Source organism: Apostichopus japonicus, chromosome 20 (genome assembly GCF_037975245.1).
Source record: "Apostichopus japonicus isolate 1M-3 chromosome 20, ASM3797524v1, whole genome shotgun sequence".
In the NCBI taxonomy this organism is placed as follows: Eukaryota; Metazoa; Echinodermata; class Holothuroidea; order Aspidochirotida; family Stichopodidae; genus Apostichopus; species Apostichopus japonicus.
The window spans coordinates 7854632-7872903 of record NC_092580.1 but is presented as its reverse complement, the minus strand read 5'-3'; the positions used below and the strand labels follow the sequence as shown (position 1 = coordinate 7872903).

The 18272-nt window shown below is 36.6% G+C and overlaps 1 protein-coding gene and 1 long non-coding RNA gene across 2 annotated transcripts; one reads left to right on the top strand and one right to left on the bottom strand.

The window, feature by feature from the left end:
* Window positions 1-462: 462 nt before the first annotated feature.
* LOC139962098 (uncharacterized) lies at window positions 463-4474 on the bottom strand. Its single transcript, XR_011791142.1, has 3 exons — window positions 3830-4474; window positions 2811-2929; window positions 463-2292 (listed from the first exon to the last, which is right to left on the bottom strand). It is a non-coding gene; the product is annotated as an uncharacterized lncRNA (long non-coding RNA).
* Window positions 4475-5889: 1415 nt separating this feature from the next.
* Window positions 5890-17062, top strand: LOC139962096 (inter-alpha-trypsin inhibitor heavy chain H3-like). Its single transcript, XM_071961975.1, has 13 exons — window positions 5890-6127; window positions 8286-8449; window positions 9098-9208; window positions 10524-10659; window positions 11359-11616; window positions 12009-12294; window positions 12452-12978; window positions 13313-13553; window positions 13854-13904; window positions 14387-14500; window positions 15213-15569; window positions 15864-15983; window positions 16029-17062. The coding sequence occupies exons 1-13, from the start codon at window positions 6011-6013 to the stop codon at window positions 16163-16165; spliced, it is 2619 nt and encodes an 872-aa protein (XP_071818076.1). The 5' UTR covers window positions 5890-6010; the 3' UTR covers window positions 16166-17062.
* The last annotated feature ends 1210 nt before the right edge of the window (window positions 17063-18272 follow it).

Here is an 18272-nt window from a genome sequence, read left to right as displayed (position 1 = left end):
TTTGAGATATAATAGGGGAATGTACAAGTATATCATGAACCTGCTGGGCCAATCCATGACTAGCCCACTCTTCAAATTTTCCCAGCAATCCTGCCTCCCTCTTTTGTGGTCATGAATTAGTACTTTCTCAAGGTTCGACATGAATGGGACTGTATGGATCGCTGGGTTTTAGTGTCTTCCATGATAATTTAGAGGAAAGCCTGATGCCTACAATATAATTGCTGTGAAATATAGGGGGCTTAGAGTGAAAAGTGGGGCAGCTGTATGCAAGGGAATTAAGTGTAGTACTAACAAGGCAAACCTTCCTTAGTCCTCAAGTTTTAGTAGGAATTAGTACTTTCCCAGTTTTTGGCAGGAACGGTTGGGACCTAAATGTATGGATGACTGAGTGTTAGTGTCCTCCCTGATAAATAGAGAAAAACATAAGGCCTTCAACGTAATTGTTTTGGACAGACATGGGTACAACTTTCTATATAGATTTATTTTTCATAAGCCTAGATTAACAAGTGTAAAAACATGCAAACTTGAAAAAGATGGACAGAAGAAAATCTGCTATATTGCATTTTCTCTCCACTGACAATTTGTAGACTTTAAATGTATGAAAATTTGTTCAGTTAAACATGAGGACGATTTCTCACCACCTAAATTTGAAAAAGCTCACTGCCTTTTACTCAAGAGTTCAGTAAATTTTAGCTAAGATGATAACATTTAAAATCAATACTATTAACACACAATCCTAATAAAAAGAATATTCAATATGTAAACCTATGTGTTAATAAATATGGAGCTGGTTATTACTGCTGACCAAGTTGTTAATGAATCTATAGGTGACTGGTGAAGTTACCTCTTGTTATACTCTTAAGCAGCTCCATACAGTATAATGAGAATGATAGAGGCACAGAATCTTCACATCACAGAATAAGGATAATAGCATATTCAGGCAAATCAACATTCATAGTTGCATTTTCAAATAGGTGCAATGTAAAAGGAAAGGAAAAAGATGAAACACCACTGACAGGAAATCTGCTCACAATTTTTCACAAACACAAAATACCTATGAGATGTAAAGCAATTGCTTCATAGTATGAACAAGATACTTATATGATATTTTTAAAAGAGATTTCCTATAATGGGAATAGCCTGATTTAAGACTTTTAATGTGCCAGATACAAATATTTGAAATACATAACATATGTATTTTACAAGATATTCAAAGATTGACCTCAATGAAGAAACAAAAACAATGGGGACTATGTAATTGCCAAGGGCATAACAATATAAACAATTCAACATCCAAATCAAGACTTTCAGATTGAAACCCTGTTGAATTTAATATGACATTTGATGTATAACAATTTTAGGACCATCTGCTTACCAGGGCAGTCTATATTAACATTCATCCTGCTATATTACCATGTTTACCTCACATAAGGTTTGGCCTTTAAAAGTAGGGTTATCTTTTACCAAGGAGACAACACACACCTACAATATCATGAACTTGGAGGTTTGAAGTTATGATGTTACCAGCAAGAAATGCAAATCCTATATAACTGGAATATGAGTCACATGTATGCATATCAAGGCATAATATGAAAGTGCAAACTTTATTTCATTTCAAGCAAGAATAGTGTTACATATTGTTAATCTCATAGTTTTAAGTGGATATGAGGTGTTTATGATTATATAATGATGGTAATGATAAGGGGATTAATTAGGGGTTTAACTGCATATGTCTTTTAGGTAAATCAACCAGTAAAGTTAATGTGTACTAGCAAAATGAATTAATTTGGAGCCTGGCAACAATCCACTTGTTTAATCTTGGAGGTTGTCTCCTGCAATAAAACCCTTGTACTGCCCATCTGCTGATGGGAATCTCTGCCCAATTTTCATGACACAACAAGCAGGGATGACCAGTCTGTTGCCACGGCCAAGACGTCCAAACTTCCAGTAAATATAGTTCCTATATATAGTGACGGTTTGATCTGTTTTCTTCGTTGGCCAGTTAATCCTCGCGCACTTGCATGTTGACAGATAAAACATTTGCATTCAAGCAATTGTCTCTGAATGCTTGAGATTCTGTTGTGCAAGCAGCAATCCTCCTACAACAACACTTGTTTTCAATGATTGTTGGCATTTGACTACATTTGGTACACTTGTACACTTACACCACGGTGGAATCTCTGCAGGCTGGTTTTCTTGTGTAGTTTGTGGTGGAATGAAATCACTCATGGCATCTGGTTGTCTTCGTTCAACATCCTTAAACCTCTCTCTGGACAAGCCTTTCACATACCTCTGTTGGTAAACAAAAATGTAACTTTAAATATCACCAGCTAGTGCAATTCACCACAGAGTACACATCACAGAATTTGGATAATATATTGCAAACAATTGGGCCATGTAGGTACCACACATGAACAATGACCAGAGATACACATTGTTTACTGCAAGCAATGAAATACAGAGTAAGGGGATCTCATAGGATACTGAAAATAAATGTTTTGTGTTCATTTTTTGTTTGCAGCTATTTGAAGATTTATGAATCTTGGCCCTATCTATGCTACTGCAAATAGTACTGTATGTTTCAGTGTGTATTCAAGTACAATACAGCTTTACAATCCTGCACTTTTGTCCATTTTGCATACCAAGTTGCTATGTCATACTGGATAAATTACTCCTTAAAAGACAATATGATTTTGACTAGCAGATCTGGCTTGTTCTATAAATTTTGTTCAGAAGACTGTAAATATGATTCTTACTTGCGAGTACAGTGTGTGAATGTTTAATGTATATTAATAAATATAATTCATTACCTGAATATTCGCTTCATGGCAAATGGAGCCTGCGCTTTCAACCATGGCTTCTTCAACTGACCCTTGAACTTCTTCAGTCCTTCCCTCGTCAGATGTGCTTTGAAACCAGGCTACAGTACCTATCGGCATGTAAGAGAAAGTTTTTGGTATGTTGAAGTTTGTTGACATAACACTCGCCTAATTGGGCTTTAATTAACAAGAAAAAAACTAAACGTAAAACCATTTAAAATTGAATGAAATGCATGGTTACGCTTCTGTACGTGTAAGTGTCAAGATGCAATACAACAGTAGGCCTATTAGGGATATCTAAATAACATATCATTACACTACTGATGACTGCAATTAAACCTCATTGAACCCTGTAGAGTGATTGCATAAAAAAAATGTGTAAGCTGTTCAAGGTTAGCAGCTGTTTCAAAGTTATAATCAGTACATACTGTTATGTTACATGCCTATAGCCTAGGCATATGAAGTATACTTCATACTTCACCGACTAAAATCATTGACATACTGTAATTTGGGTATGGTCGGCAATCTACTGCAAGGTTACAAATTCAACAATATTGCCTTTAATCCAGCGCAGCTAGTTTTGTGGTCGAAGCACTTAGGCTTATATTATTAAAACACAGTTACGTCAGTCGACAGCCTAATACGAAATTTAGAGGGGAAATGGCATGTCGTTATGCTTACATCACTGGTGCGCGAAAGGATGCCAGTAATTTTCATAATGTCACAGACTACGGCCTCAGGGGTAGCATAGCCTAGCCAGTCAGTACAACTCAAACTCAATTTCCACAGGCTTTGAATCCGTTGGTCACCGTGCATTACTCGTGTACTGCAATATACGACCGTTATACTTATAGGCTACCCTATATGCCAGTACCGATGGCTGAATGAATTGTTTCATAAGCTCAAATTTTAACTTTTAATAGATCTTTCTTTAGTACAAAATTGCAGGGAGTTATGTAGAGACTTTAAGCGTTTGTGAATCAATACACAAACAGTTTAATAAGACCTACCTCAAGTGCTTTGTTGAGACACGTCTTTTTTTCGTGCCACATTTGCAATGATAATTGCAAAACGAACCAAAAGATTTACACGGGCATCCAACTCCGGCTCGCCTGGTAGGTTTACCCCGTTGACAAGTGCCACGGCACTTGCAAGACATCGGCTCAGATTCTATTCGAGAATCCAAGAAACTGGAATCTTTGGTTAATAATGCAACGTTTAAACCGTCCTCAGTGAAAAATACTGTTGCTGTTGTACGCTAAGGGATGGTTGAATTCGAACTGATCGTTGTGCTGCATATGTCGTAATGTGCTGTCCTACATATACATATGCACATACATGGTACAGTGTTTCATCAACGGTTTCTCGGTAACGATACGGTTATAGCGCTCATTACGCGATATTTACGGTAAATGGTAATGCCAGGTGCAAATCATGCTGATTAAAGAGAAATTTCTTTTAAAGTTTGAAATCAAATGTTTTGTTACAAAAAATCTTCTAATATTTTTCGACGTAATATTAATATTAATTTAACAATTTTAACAGGAAAATCATGAGAAATGAAAAATGTATGTTTTAGTAACTTTTACCCATGACTCCTGTAAAAGGAAAACCATTTCGGTTAGCAATTTTTTCAACCAATCAAAATATTGAAAATAAAAATACATGGTCGTTTGAGAGACGAAATCTGGCCTTTAAAAGAACGATGCCGTTATGGTGCTATAGGTTGATTATGATTATAATACTTGCATGGTGTCTGACTGGTTGCATATATATATATATATATATATATATATATATATATATATATATATATATATATATATATATATATATATATATATATATATATATATATGATACTTTTGATTTGTGCAAAATATCAATTGTTTGTCAATTGTTTGATATTTTTGTTCTAGAAGTGATTAACATCATTATGAAAAGGCGACATTAAAATGGTGATGACTTCGTACTTGATAACATTTACTGGTGTGCTTATATGGATTAGTTGCCATGCTTTCAATCTCCTCAGTTCCATATTTATTTCCCTTTAATACTATTTTATATAATAATATCTCAGGATGGTTAGTAATATACTAAAAAGAACAATTCAGAGGTTTTGTGTCACATAAAAAAGTGACTATTATCATGTATAGCATTGCGTAACAACTTTTTTCTTTAGCTCTTATTTTAGTGTTTAATTTTTGTAAAATAAAATAAAGTAAATTAAAAAAGGAAGAAATAGAAAAACGAAAAAGAATGAAAAACGATAGTAACAAAGTTATGAGAAATAATACAAATTTGATTACTTTTCCCCCTATATATACCCTGCAAGCAGATACCGGTAAGTATGTGCGTTTAAAAATCATCATAACCATATTATAATTCGTAACAGATGCAGAATCAGTGTCTGTTTAGACAAAATATATCTTTTGGCCCTATGACGTGTTAAATCAGCCGATAACCATTTTACACGAATATTTTATGGAAATAATAGTTCAACCCGATTCATACATGCAAAATAGTCCTAGTGCATATGCAGGAAAAGACGGTGGTTTAAGTATTTAAGTATGTTGCTGTTAACAGCTGTGTTGTTATAAGAGTAAGAAGACCAGTTTTATGGATTTAAACATCTCTTGTGGTATTAATGTAACACTTATTGTGAAATTTGGCTGCAAAATCGAACCATTTGTTTTAGGATGCTAATGCTCGTCTCTTCTGGTTTTATTCCAAGGTCGAATGAAAGGAAAAATAAGTAGTACTCTATATAAGTTGACATTAAGTCTGTATACCTTTACGAAAGGTAAAAGATCTTTCATCAATCATTTGTAATATGCCAGACAGGATTACAGGAAACGTCCCATTCCCGGAAAAAAGGCAATTGGATTCAGAAAACCATAAGATGACTGATATTTACATCCGATGAAACAGACAGATCTACTAACTCAGTAACATAAACCCTTTAACAGTTTAGTCAAGTCTTATACAAGCGTCCACCCAAGGCTTCCGTAGGCATAAATGTGAGTCGCGTGTATAAATACGTTTCACTTCAACTACCTACCCTACCAGGACAATTTTTTTGGCGAAATGAAGTATCAGAGAATAGCGACACTTTGAAAGTTTAAAGTTGGGTTTGTGTTTGAGACTAGTTAAAATAACTATTCCGTGAGAGCATCGTTGGTCGTTTCACCATGAAATCGCTTCTAAGAATAACCCTGCTGTCTTTTCTGCTATCTTCAAGTTTTGGTTTTGGCTTTTCCTTAACTGCTGACGCACAGTATGTTGATGATGTTGGGGTACCTTTACAGGTAAGTCTCTCTCTCTTTCTTTATGTAAGAAAATGAAAAGAAGAGTATAATGGTCAATTTCAGCATGCTCTACCAAGCATATAAAGGGAAAGCGAGTCTTTGCAAGGGACATAAGAGAACGGGCGGGGGGAGTGGGTGAGAGTGGGACGGACAGTTTACCCTTGTTATGAATTGGACGGTGAACACCTTTTTTAACAGTACAGACTACCATTGAAACTCTTATGCAATGAGTTATTAATATATTAAGCAGGACAACGTTTCGAAAAATCCCCTCAAAGTCACCTCAGGACTTGAAATAATATTCGGGTTCGAATCCCGGTCTAGTCAGAACATTTATTTGTCCGTTCAAAATAAAGACAAGTAATTTTGTTTTATTCATTTTTAAATACTTGCCAATAAAACAAATTAAGTTTAGACATAGGCTTATAGGAAGCGGGAGGGGGGCTCATTTGACTGGGGTCTGAGACACCTTTCAGCAACACCCCCAATTATTTCACACTGAAAACGTCTCAACATGTATACAAATATCCAGAGAGGTATTGAAATAACCATCATATTTTGATTTTAGTTTTTTATAATGACAAATTGAACTCATTCTCAATACAAGATATCATAAATGTTCGCTCAAAAATTTAGCATAATAGAAATTGTTAAGACATGACAAAGATATTAGGTGTTCAGTCTGCGCTTTAATTTCGTCATTGAAGAATATTTATATTGAATATTTAATATTACTTGGCGTCGTGTCAAACATGGACTGAAGGTTAAAATAAAACAGGATTATGTTTGTGGCACAGTATAATCAAAATATGTCCACTAGACGGGCTGAACACCCCTAACGCTAAACCACAATATATATTTCCATATTTTTTGTATGATTTTGTTTGGTCTGCACCTTTTCACCGATTATTGTCAGTGGTATATACATATGTACACGTATAACTAAAATAGAACTATCCATCATTCATAAGTGAATATATTTATTTGATTCATAATTGACAATCCCGATGGTTTATGAGTTCAACTAACCAATGTACGTGTACATGCAGTCTAATTTAAAGCTTATATGAATTTACCGTGTAATTCTTTGTTACATAAGGATAACTTCTTAATTGTGTTTATATTTTAATGTTATATATTGTCAATTAAAACAGTTGTTTGACTTTTAGCTTTCAGTTATAGTGTTCATTGGCTAGTTTTTTTCAAATAAGTTAACACAGTGACAAACTAATTTTTAACTATAAAGTTTAATATTATCAATATTAGCGGTGTTGATATATTGTTGTTCAGCGAGAAAATCCAGTGTTTAAAAAATTACATCAAGATATCATATATATAGCGTATGAACGTAACCTTGAAATATCCGAAGCTATTCCCTCACTACACACACACACACACACATACACACAAAACCCACACACGTCTGACTGGTGATTGGATACTTAAATCGTGCGATAGTCAGGTATTGGTTGTTTTAATATAACCAAGTAGTTCATTTAAACAAACGTTGTATATGTATAGGCTATACATAAATAAACTAAACAAAAATTATAGTACCTTCCATTGTATTGAAACATTTCAAATTTACAGATTTTAGTTAGTGTCCGATATGAATGCTTCTAAGGCGATTTCACAAAATTGTAATGGTGGATGTAGAAGGGGGGGTGGGGGGGCTTGGGGAATGTTTTATACGATACGAGCCTAAAATAACGTTTATGATTAAATAAAATATACTGGTATTTAGGGAGTTATATGATTGGTTTATTCTAATAAACTAAAATGTCTCCATTGACATTTTTGCCAATTTTCATCGTTCCTTTTTCGATTTTGGTCAATTAAAGTTGCAAATGACTCTTTTTTTCTGATACTCCCTGTAATCGTTGAATATGCACATGTGCACTGCACAATGCAAAGTGTACAATACAGATCGACACTGAGTAGATTGCCGTCATTTTTAATAAGAATTGCTTGAAAGGAACTTTATTCTATCCCAAGATCAAAAGACCAAACTAACACATGCCTCGAAATTATTCACTGCACTTGGCTTATATTAAACTGTCATATACAAAGATCGATTAACCTTTGACCAAATTTCGTTATTTGTATCACTGCAAGGAACGTGATCAAAATTGAATATTCATATATGCAAATATTTCAGATTCTGCCAATTACGTTGAATAAACTTCACGTGACGTCACTGATCACAACCCGATTCGTCCAAAACACAGTTGAAGCTGTCTACGTGAACATAGGAGATGAAACGGGAGAAGTTCCGTTCGGTTTCAAGATAACTCCACATTCATATATTTCCGCATTTTCAATGTAAGTTACATAGCACTACATACAAACTAGCCACTTCATGGTCCAAGTACCCACGCTCAAATCATCAAAGCAGAGAATAACATTTATAATCTCTCCTAATAATATGATATATTTCGTCCGTTTATGACGTGTTGTAACAAGTCATGACTTGTATCACTTAATTTCAAATGTGACCCGATCAAGTTTGAGAAGTTCCATTTTCCATCATAGAGAATACGGTGACTCGAGTCAGGAATGGCTGGTAATGAGTCGACTCGCTTAAATATTGGGTGACTCGTTATGAGTCTGTTATGTGAGAAAACAGCAAAGCGGCTTATTAATTAACTTTATGCACAGTGTATCTAACCACTATATGGAACAGATGTTAACGGGTAGTCAAAGTAGTTTACTCATTAAATCATTTAGCTCATAACCCTTGCTACGTGACTGATAAGTTTAACGAAAATCCATTTTATCAGATCGAAAAATGCAATCCTCTTTTATTGCTTATGAAGTTATGAATTATATTATCGGATCCAATAGAGATTTATCAAAACGCCATTTCAAATTTGATTTCAATTATTATTGAAATTCAATTTCAGTATTGAAATTCATGCCAAGAAACGTTGTGAGAAACAGTAATTCTTTCGAATGTGTATTAATTCACAGTGACGTGGACGGCGTTCCTTACCATGCAGAGATCATAGACAAGAAGATTGCGCAAGCAGCATTTGCAAACGCAACGAGGCGGAAACAGAGCGCTGGTTACGCAAGAGAAAGGTAAAGTAAATTCTTGACTAAGTACAGGAGAACAACTCAGCTTTTGTTAATTTCTTTAATCAAGTTCATTACCAAGTGAGTGCACTTTTGCCTATTATTCAAGTTGATTCTTTCTGTATGTGTCCGGGCAGCCTAATTGTTATTCCTAGGACGAATAAGGGTTTCAGGTTTTTCAGGAATTTACAAATTCGTTTGAAATTAGAGCTAGGGTTTGGAAAGTGGGTTAGGGATCTAGTTGGATTGTCGTTCATAATCTGGGGTCAAAACTAGGAAAAAAGATTCAGAACATGTTTTTTGAAAAAGCGTCACATGTTTGGAATCCAGGGATTTGATTGGCCGATGCCCACGTTCGTCCTGGGGAAAAAAATATGCGTCCGGGCAATAGATTAACAGTTTCCGCGATGTCATGGTACTGTTGAAGTAATCGGAACGTTTTAAGAAAAGAGTGAATCAATATAGGCCTAGATGTCATTTATTCAGCAGTACATATTAACACTGAATTAAAGTATCACATGTACTTAGGTTTGACGAAAAATGGGCTCGGGAAGGTATGCGTGGGTGTGTGTGTGTGGGAGGGTGGGGGGGGGGGTGCATAAGTTATATATACGTTCAGCTTATGGTTAGATTCGGAAATCTTGAGGAACGGGGTATTCGACGCTGCCCCCTCCTTCCTTTCTCATTTTTTCTGTAAGCTAAATAGACATATCGCAGTACCAAGTCGTTTTCACGAAAAGCTATGAAGTTCAAGTACATATACAAAGAATCCCCATACCCATACGACACCCCAATACGACACATTCTTAGAAGCAACGGTGTTCCAAATGCGATTCAATTAGATTTGTGAACCACGTCACCATATTTTCATTTAACAAGGCTACTAACGATACAGAGGAAGGAATGCATTGAACCCAGGCTATTTGTTCTTTCGGGGGAAAAGATATTAATTTACGGGAGCGTGGGTGGGTATGCATGTGAATCACATTGGATGAAATGAAATATCGTATTTTCACTTTTTTAAACTTTTCTAGGTAACTGGATGTTGCTTGCTTTCTATATATATATATATCTATTTGGGTCAGGTGTTGGATTAAGTTAAGAACGGAACTCTAATGTATGTTTATTCCGATACTCGATTATGCCCTAAATAGTATGTTGCTTCTTATCTCATGTCGACTAAACATTCTACAAAATACACCTTATGTACTGTTCCGTTTGTTCTCTTTTGATCTTAGGACGAATATATGAATTTTTACAAATTCATTTTTAATAAGTATTTTTTCATTAAACAAAATATTTGAAATTAACATTCCCAAAGCGGAAGCCCATTGAAATTTCAAGTTGACCTGGACGTGGCCCCTGGATCAACAGTGACGTTTCACCTCACTTACGACGAGCTACTCAGAAGTGAGGATGGTGAATTTACGCATAGGGTCCACATTGCTCCTGGACAGGTTTGTGTAATTTTTTCAAATAGAATTTGATATAAAGTATCGGTGAATAGCTGTCAAGATGATTTTTGAAAATTTGAATAGTCCACGAACCACAGGTGGATGAGGGGGTGGGGTGGGGTATGGGGATGGGGAGGGAGAGGGGAAGGGTAAAGGATGTAGCTGTGACGGAATCCGGGGCCCGGTAAAAATAGGGGGAGGAACTATGAATTCCCGTTTGCATAACATACTGAAGGAAAAATTAAGAAACTTTCTAAGAGGGGGATCGTTAATATGAAAGTCCCAGGATCCTGACCTAGGCTCTTCTTATGGATTATCCTATCGTAAAGAAGGTAGAGATTCAACCGTTAAAATATTATAAAACTAGTATTGGGAAATTTTATGTTAGAACACTGCACCAAACAAGTTGGCCGCAAATGTCGTTGGAGATATCAAAGCCCAAAGTGTTTCTGTTCTCTCACACATGAGATTAAGAGGATATCACAAAGCCTCTACGACTGGAAGTATCCATTTTAGTTTCTTTAGTCGTTATTTGTTCATATATAGAACTTATAGTGTTAGAGAGATTGTATTGAAAATAACATAGTGTCACAGATATTAATTCCATCCCAACAATAATTGATATTTGTTCTTTCATTTTATAAATATATACCATCTTTCTGACGTTACAGGCTTTCTAATTTTCTTTTATATCTCTTCTAGATTGTGGAAGACTTGAAGGTAGAAGCATTTTTAATGGAAACCCAGGGTCTTAAATCCCTGAACGCTTTCTGGATACCGAAGACCGACGATCTAGAATCAAGTATCGAGAAGAATTTCGAGGAAGGAATGATTAAAGCCAGTGTTCGATTCATCCCATCGGCTTATGAACAGCGACAAGTTGATCCAGAACACGGTATCAATGGAGTCTTTGTGGTAAAATACGATTTGGTACATCGACCTCTGGAAGGAAGAATTGAGGTAACTAACAAATAGGGGAAATAATGGCTATAGACTGACATATCTCAATATAGAACTGCATAATCCTTCACCCTATAACGGGACACCCCGCACCACCCCACCCCACCCCGGCCACTCCACACCGCCGTTCCACGACGCCCCACCCCTCCCCTCCACGTTTCAACTCACCCAACCCCGTCCCGTCCAATCCACCCTACTCAACACGCTCTACCACGGGTCTCATTTTGTAAATATAGAACACAGCTACAGGGAAAAACGATGCATTTGGCGCTTATGTCCAATACGAATGTAAGAGAAAAAGACTCGTCAGACATATATTATTCTACTATACGAAGCACACGAAAAGCATTGCTATTTAGGTGTCTCACTTTGATTAATTTTCATTGTTCTAGATCAATAATGGATACTTTGCTCACTTCATCTCTCCCGAAGACCTGCCCCCTGCACCAAAGAAGGTCGTTTTCGTCATAGACCTTAGTGGGTCCATGGTCGGTGATAAGTTGACACAGACGAAGATTTCTCTGAAAGCGATTTTTGGGCAGCTACGAGAACGGGATCTCTTCAATCTGGTACTGTTCTCTAGTCAGGTACAGGCCTGGAAGGCGAAACCTGTTCCCGTGACTAAGGAAACCGTTCAAGAAGTGGATATCTTTGTTGATGCGCTGCACGCCTCAGGAGGTAAGGTTTCACTACATCATCTTCAATATGAATCAATTAGTTTTGTATTGCTATTGGCGATTATTATGACAATGACGATGGCGATGTCGATAAGTGATGTTGATGACGAAAACATTGATTAATTTTCATAATGTACTGTTTACATGTTTCATTTTAGGTACCGATATTAACAATGCTTTACTTGAAGCAGCCAGCGAATTTGATGACGATAGCTCAACATTCGATGCGATTATTTTTATGACGGACGGCGTCCCAAGCGTCGGTGAAACCAGTCCTGATGTCATCTTGGAATCCGTGACGAATGCGATAGACGGCAACGCGGTCTTGTTTTGTATCGGGTTCGGAGCTGACGTAGACGAGCAATTACTATACCGTCTAGCGGTACGCAACCAGGGAGTTTATCGAAGGGTGACCAACGAACAACACGCTGCCTCACAGATGGAAGGATTCTTTCAAGAAGTAGCTTCACCATTGTTATATAACGTAAGAGTGACGTATGGGGAAGAGGCAATACCGAGCGAGACTCTAACACAGAGCGAATTCGTTAGCATCTTCAACGGGAAGGAAATCATAATTGCAGGGAAGATCAGTGACGACTTTAATGGTCCGGCTGTGGTTGGTCTACTCAATGCCAATTCCGCCGATGGGCTCATTAATGTACCTGTCTCTCAAGACATTGCGGAGGTGAGAAGCGAACTGAGAAAATTGTACCTACTAATACATACTGTACTAATATGAAATATACTTATCGGTTTGGCGATGAGGGAGGGGGGGGTGGGTGGGGGTGGCAGCACCATCAGGGAATCCGATGTTAATATCATGATGATTGTCATGAAAAGTCATTTGAGATCTTAAGTCATGATCTGTATACTATACAAGCTACCACATGGAAAACCAGCTGTTCTGTGTGATTTTGATCAATATTCTGTATTTGTCGGTAGTCTGCAATTATTTCTGTCCCCAAAGAGCAAAAGTAATTCAAGTAATTATCTTCTCTTTCACTTATGCCAATCTACAGATGCCACCAATGCCTAATGTGGTCGAAGACTACACGGAGAAAATATGGGCACACCTCATGATCAAGGAACTACTACAACAGATTCAGCTGGAGACTTCCCCTAAGCTCATAGAATCACTAAGAAAAGAAGCTTTGCAATTATCTCTGCAGTACCATCTGGTAACCCCACTCTCTGCCCTACTCTTCTACACCCCTCCATACGAGGATCCACGCTTCCCCCATGCGTTGGCAGCCAGACTACGTAAGTTGCGTAAATGTGTCAGATAATGTTCCATAGCTTATCTTTCCTAAAGGGATGAGGGAGGGAAAGAGGAGGGCTGAGAGTGTGAATTGGAGAAGGGTTTTCTCTATCAAGAATATATCCATGACATAAGTTAAGGGTGATGGTTCGGTTATCTTCGTCTTAAAATTAAACCAGGGTTAGACGTAGCCTATACGCGAGGACGAAAATTGTCTGTGGCGGACATTATCACTCCAAGCCAACATTATCGAGAACTGAATTTCTTGAAACTTCATTCCAGTAGTTTAAATATCATTTCAGCTGAACCAGAGGAGTTGTTCACTGGTCGGTACCACACTGCTTTTTCAAGAGGTAAAGAATTCTTGTTTTTATTAAAAACGACTTGGTCAAGTTTAAACATTAGACAGATTGGATGATAAGATTAATATCATGTCGTCGCTACTATTAGGAGGTGGTATGAAAGAGAAAGACAACATTAAACAAAGAAACATAAATACAAATCAATTAATTAATAAAGAAGACATTTAAGATGGATATTTCTGGGTTAAGTTAAATAGTAAAACCAAATGTTATCCTCAATTGTGCATTTTTTTTTGACAAGAATAAATCAACGAATACATATATAGCTGTCGGACTGATCAAATTTCGACAGGTATTTTTGTCAAAATTAAAAATACTTCTTTAATGATGGACTGAGTAAGTTTGTTAATATGATTAGTTAATTAAATAATTAATTGACGCAGATGGCCAATCTAATACTGTTTCTTATAATTCCAAGTTTGTCTGAGAAATGATTTAATGCTTTATTCTCCTTTCTCAAATTCTCCTTAAAGTATTTGGCGATCCGCACTTTGTGATTGATCTTCCAAACACCAATATAACTATTTGCTTTGATGTTCACGGTGAGAAAGGGACCATTGTTAATCTTCTGACTGACAAACGTTTGGGTAAGTAACGAGGACAAATTTTAGCCTGAGTTTGAAATAATTTTAGACACCCTCAGCGAAACTAAAGACTCTATAAAAATGAAGTCGATTGACGACACATAAACATATCAAGAGACAGTAAATATGAAGTAAAGCCACAGATATATACACAACGCCTAACTGGTTTGGCTTAAGATTAATTGGGGCCCCACAAAATTTATACATGGCCCATGCCCTCCTTCCTACACCCGAAAGAGGTAGTTGATTGGCATATAGTCAAAATACAATAAAAATGGCCTGATCATCGCACGACTGTTTTGGTTGCCTAATATAGGTTTAACTGAGGGAACCCAAACCGTATGTATGGCCCATGTGCTCGCAAAATAGTCACGCCCTGGTTTCAAAAGAACCATATGTTATTTCAAACTGAATTCGGAATTGTGGATGAAACTAACAAGAAATTTTTAATTGTTGTAAAAGGTGGACTATAGCTCTTATTTCAAGAAACATGGATTAAACGAGTTTATATCTCGAAAGCTAAAATAAACCATTGGATAATATAAAATTATACAAATTAACTATAACCAACATGCAATGTAATCTTCGTTCACGTATATTTGAGACAAGGAGATTAAAGTTAACCAGGTACATTAGATTAAATATTTAAAAAAATCCGAAATTTTCGTAAATTTGTCAAAGAAACCTTTCTCCCTGCATAAACTTGATTCCTCAGACATTCTTGTGAACGCTAAGATGTGGCCATTCACAATGAACGGAGATTCATCAAACAGTACCACAAAGAATACCTTCTTTAACCGTATTGGGGTGAAGTTAGGGCACCATAGGGTAACCATTGCACCCCTGCAAGTGTTAGTAGATTCTGAGGTGTCTTACTCGTGGAGAAAGAAGAGGGATATCATACTTGGCGAATACACCGTTGCTATACAAGCCAAGGGTCTGGTCACGATATCACGTGGTAATGACATCGTTATGAATATTCAACGACTCATCTGGAAAGACCACCCTACGCACTTTGATTTCTTTCTGGTTAAAGGAGAAGGCTTCTCAAACCGGATCCATGGAATTGTGGGTAAGTGTTCTTTTTTTAGGAAATTCAATGGATCTTACTATAATGGTTTTCCATTATACAGTAAGAAGGTGTTTTGTGATTGGGCAGGGAGGAGGGGGGAGTGGGTATAAAATGAAACAGCCTGGTGAATTTCAAAAGGTTAATAACACTTCCAAGTATATTAACCCTACTCCCATCCCCCCCCCTCCTTCAATCCGAAAACTATTCCACTATCGTTACACGTTGACTTGGTATTTTATATTAAAAACTCCAGGTGTAGAATTGTATAATATTCCTGACCCATTATCTTTACAGGACAATTTCAAAGAAAGGCTTTGACGATAATGGATGAATCTCGTAACTCCAAGACTGGAAAGATCCAGGCAAAGATGAACTTCGGCACCAAGGAGGAGGAGGAGATGGAGGAGGAGGAGGAGGAGGAGGAGGAGGAGGAGGAGGAGGAGGAGGAGGAGGAGAAGGCCTACGTGTACCAGCGAGACAAGTTCTCTCTCCGTGGCTACAAATGTTGGTGGGCAAGATCAGATGTCTATCTTGATGGGAAAACAGAACAATATATAGTGCCTAAACTTTTTGATGAAATGACTGACTTTTTTTGAAGAGAAAAAGCAAATTAAAAAAATATATATTTCTGACATTTTCGTTTAGCTACAAAGTCTCTTTTTTTTTAGTTGTTTTAGACTACGGTTTAATTTGTAATGATATGTTTACAAGATGAAACATTAAATGAGAGTCATTGATATACATATTTAAAACATGTAAGGGTATATCAAGGATTTTAAGGCGAGGAGTGGTCCTGGGATCGTTACAGCCAACTTCCATATTGGGAGGGGCTCCTCCAAGCCCCTCCTCCTTGCAGAAAAAAATAGACGTTAGGTTTACGTAGGTTATATATATTACGTCTATATACCTATGTCTAAACACTAGTTTGTGCTAATAACTATACTTTTATTCTTATATGTTCATAGGGTTGAAGGGAGGGGGTGGGGCGTCGGGATTATACTCTCACACCTCCCCTGGATCCGAGTGTAGATTTATTACTTTTCATTTTATTTTTCGGGGACAAATACATTAAAAAAGTTCCTTAATTTAAGAAAGGGTTTATTGTTTAAAGCAATCACAAACCTTATTATGGATATTATTTACTCTTCTTCTTCTCACTGCTTTGTTTGTTGATTGTCATACCACTGAATAAACATGATTGCAATTACCGACATATTTATATTCTTTGTAATGGCTTATCTTTGGATCAAATCATTCTTGTAAATGTTGTAATGTCATGTCTATCAACTATACACGGCTTAGTTTAACCGAAATGCTTCATCAATAAACAGAATTGGCAGTGGTCAACATTATCATTCATGCTGTAGTGACGTCACACTCTTATTATCATTATCGTGTATGGCCTGGTTATACAAAGACCTTGACCTCAAACTTATCATGACTGAAGACCAACCTTCACCAAATTGTAATATTTTGTGTCATTGCAGGTATTCTAAAAATAAAGCCTAAATCAGTGGCATGAACATTGCCCAGCCGAACTTGCAGACAATACTTTTATGCTTTATTAGACAATTTTTGATTTCCTATTTGCATGATATAAAAAAAGGTTTGCGCGACTCTTTGTATTTACAAGTTTTCCTACTTCAATAAAGTGATTGAGGCAATAGTCACTGAACGTTGCAATTGGTCCAATCGAACTGTTCTGCGATATTCGCCCCAATATTTGTATTCATGAACGTTTGGCGCTCCAAAGAAAGAGAGATGCTAACGTATGATGATAAATTGAACTGGAATACCCGTATGTTATACACAATTAATACACCAATTCCGGCCTGTAATAAATACCATGTGGCCTTAGCTCTAATGACATTGGTCGTACATGTATAGGCATAATGCGAAAATCTGAAAAAGAAGGCCAAACTTAAGCATTTGCTTTGTTCAATGTCATATTTTTTCCTCTTATTTGTTCATTGTTCAAATATATATATATATAATCACGATTGGTCGATATAGAATGAGGACAAAACAACCGTAAAGTATTAAAGTGAACTTTATAATATATTGAAAGCAGACACAAATACCTTTGATAAATACCTTGTAATCGTGGATCTAACGGTATTGGAATAGCCCCATCATCTAGAATAAAATTAGCAGCTATAAAATAAAATATGACGTATCATAGAACATATCGAGTGTAATATGGGGAGGGGTGGATTCTTCATGAACGAATCGTTTGGCGTTATTGTTGTTTTCCCTAAGTTTAAATGATTCAACTCTCTTATTTGATGAATAACAGAAGCCATGGCCAGTTTCGTCTGAGCTATATAGACCCGTAAACATTACGATATCCTCATGTGAAAAGTGATGCACAAAGTAGGCAAATATACAACCTAGATCAATCCATCGATCCATCCATCGATCCATCCATTCATCCATCCATCCACCATTTATCCACCATCCATCCATCCATCCATCAATAGACAGATATAGATATATAGACAGATAAATATATATATATATATATACAGATATATATATATATATATATAAATGAAAATCGTAATGAGTTGGAAAATCAAGAACAGTGAAAAAACTTTCAGCCTCCACCAGGATTCGAACCACGGGCCTTCCGCTCTGTACGCGGACACCCTAACCACTAGGCTATGCACGCTGATTGTATGTCCAGAGGTTCGAAACCGGTAA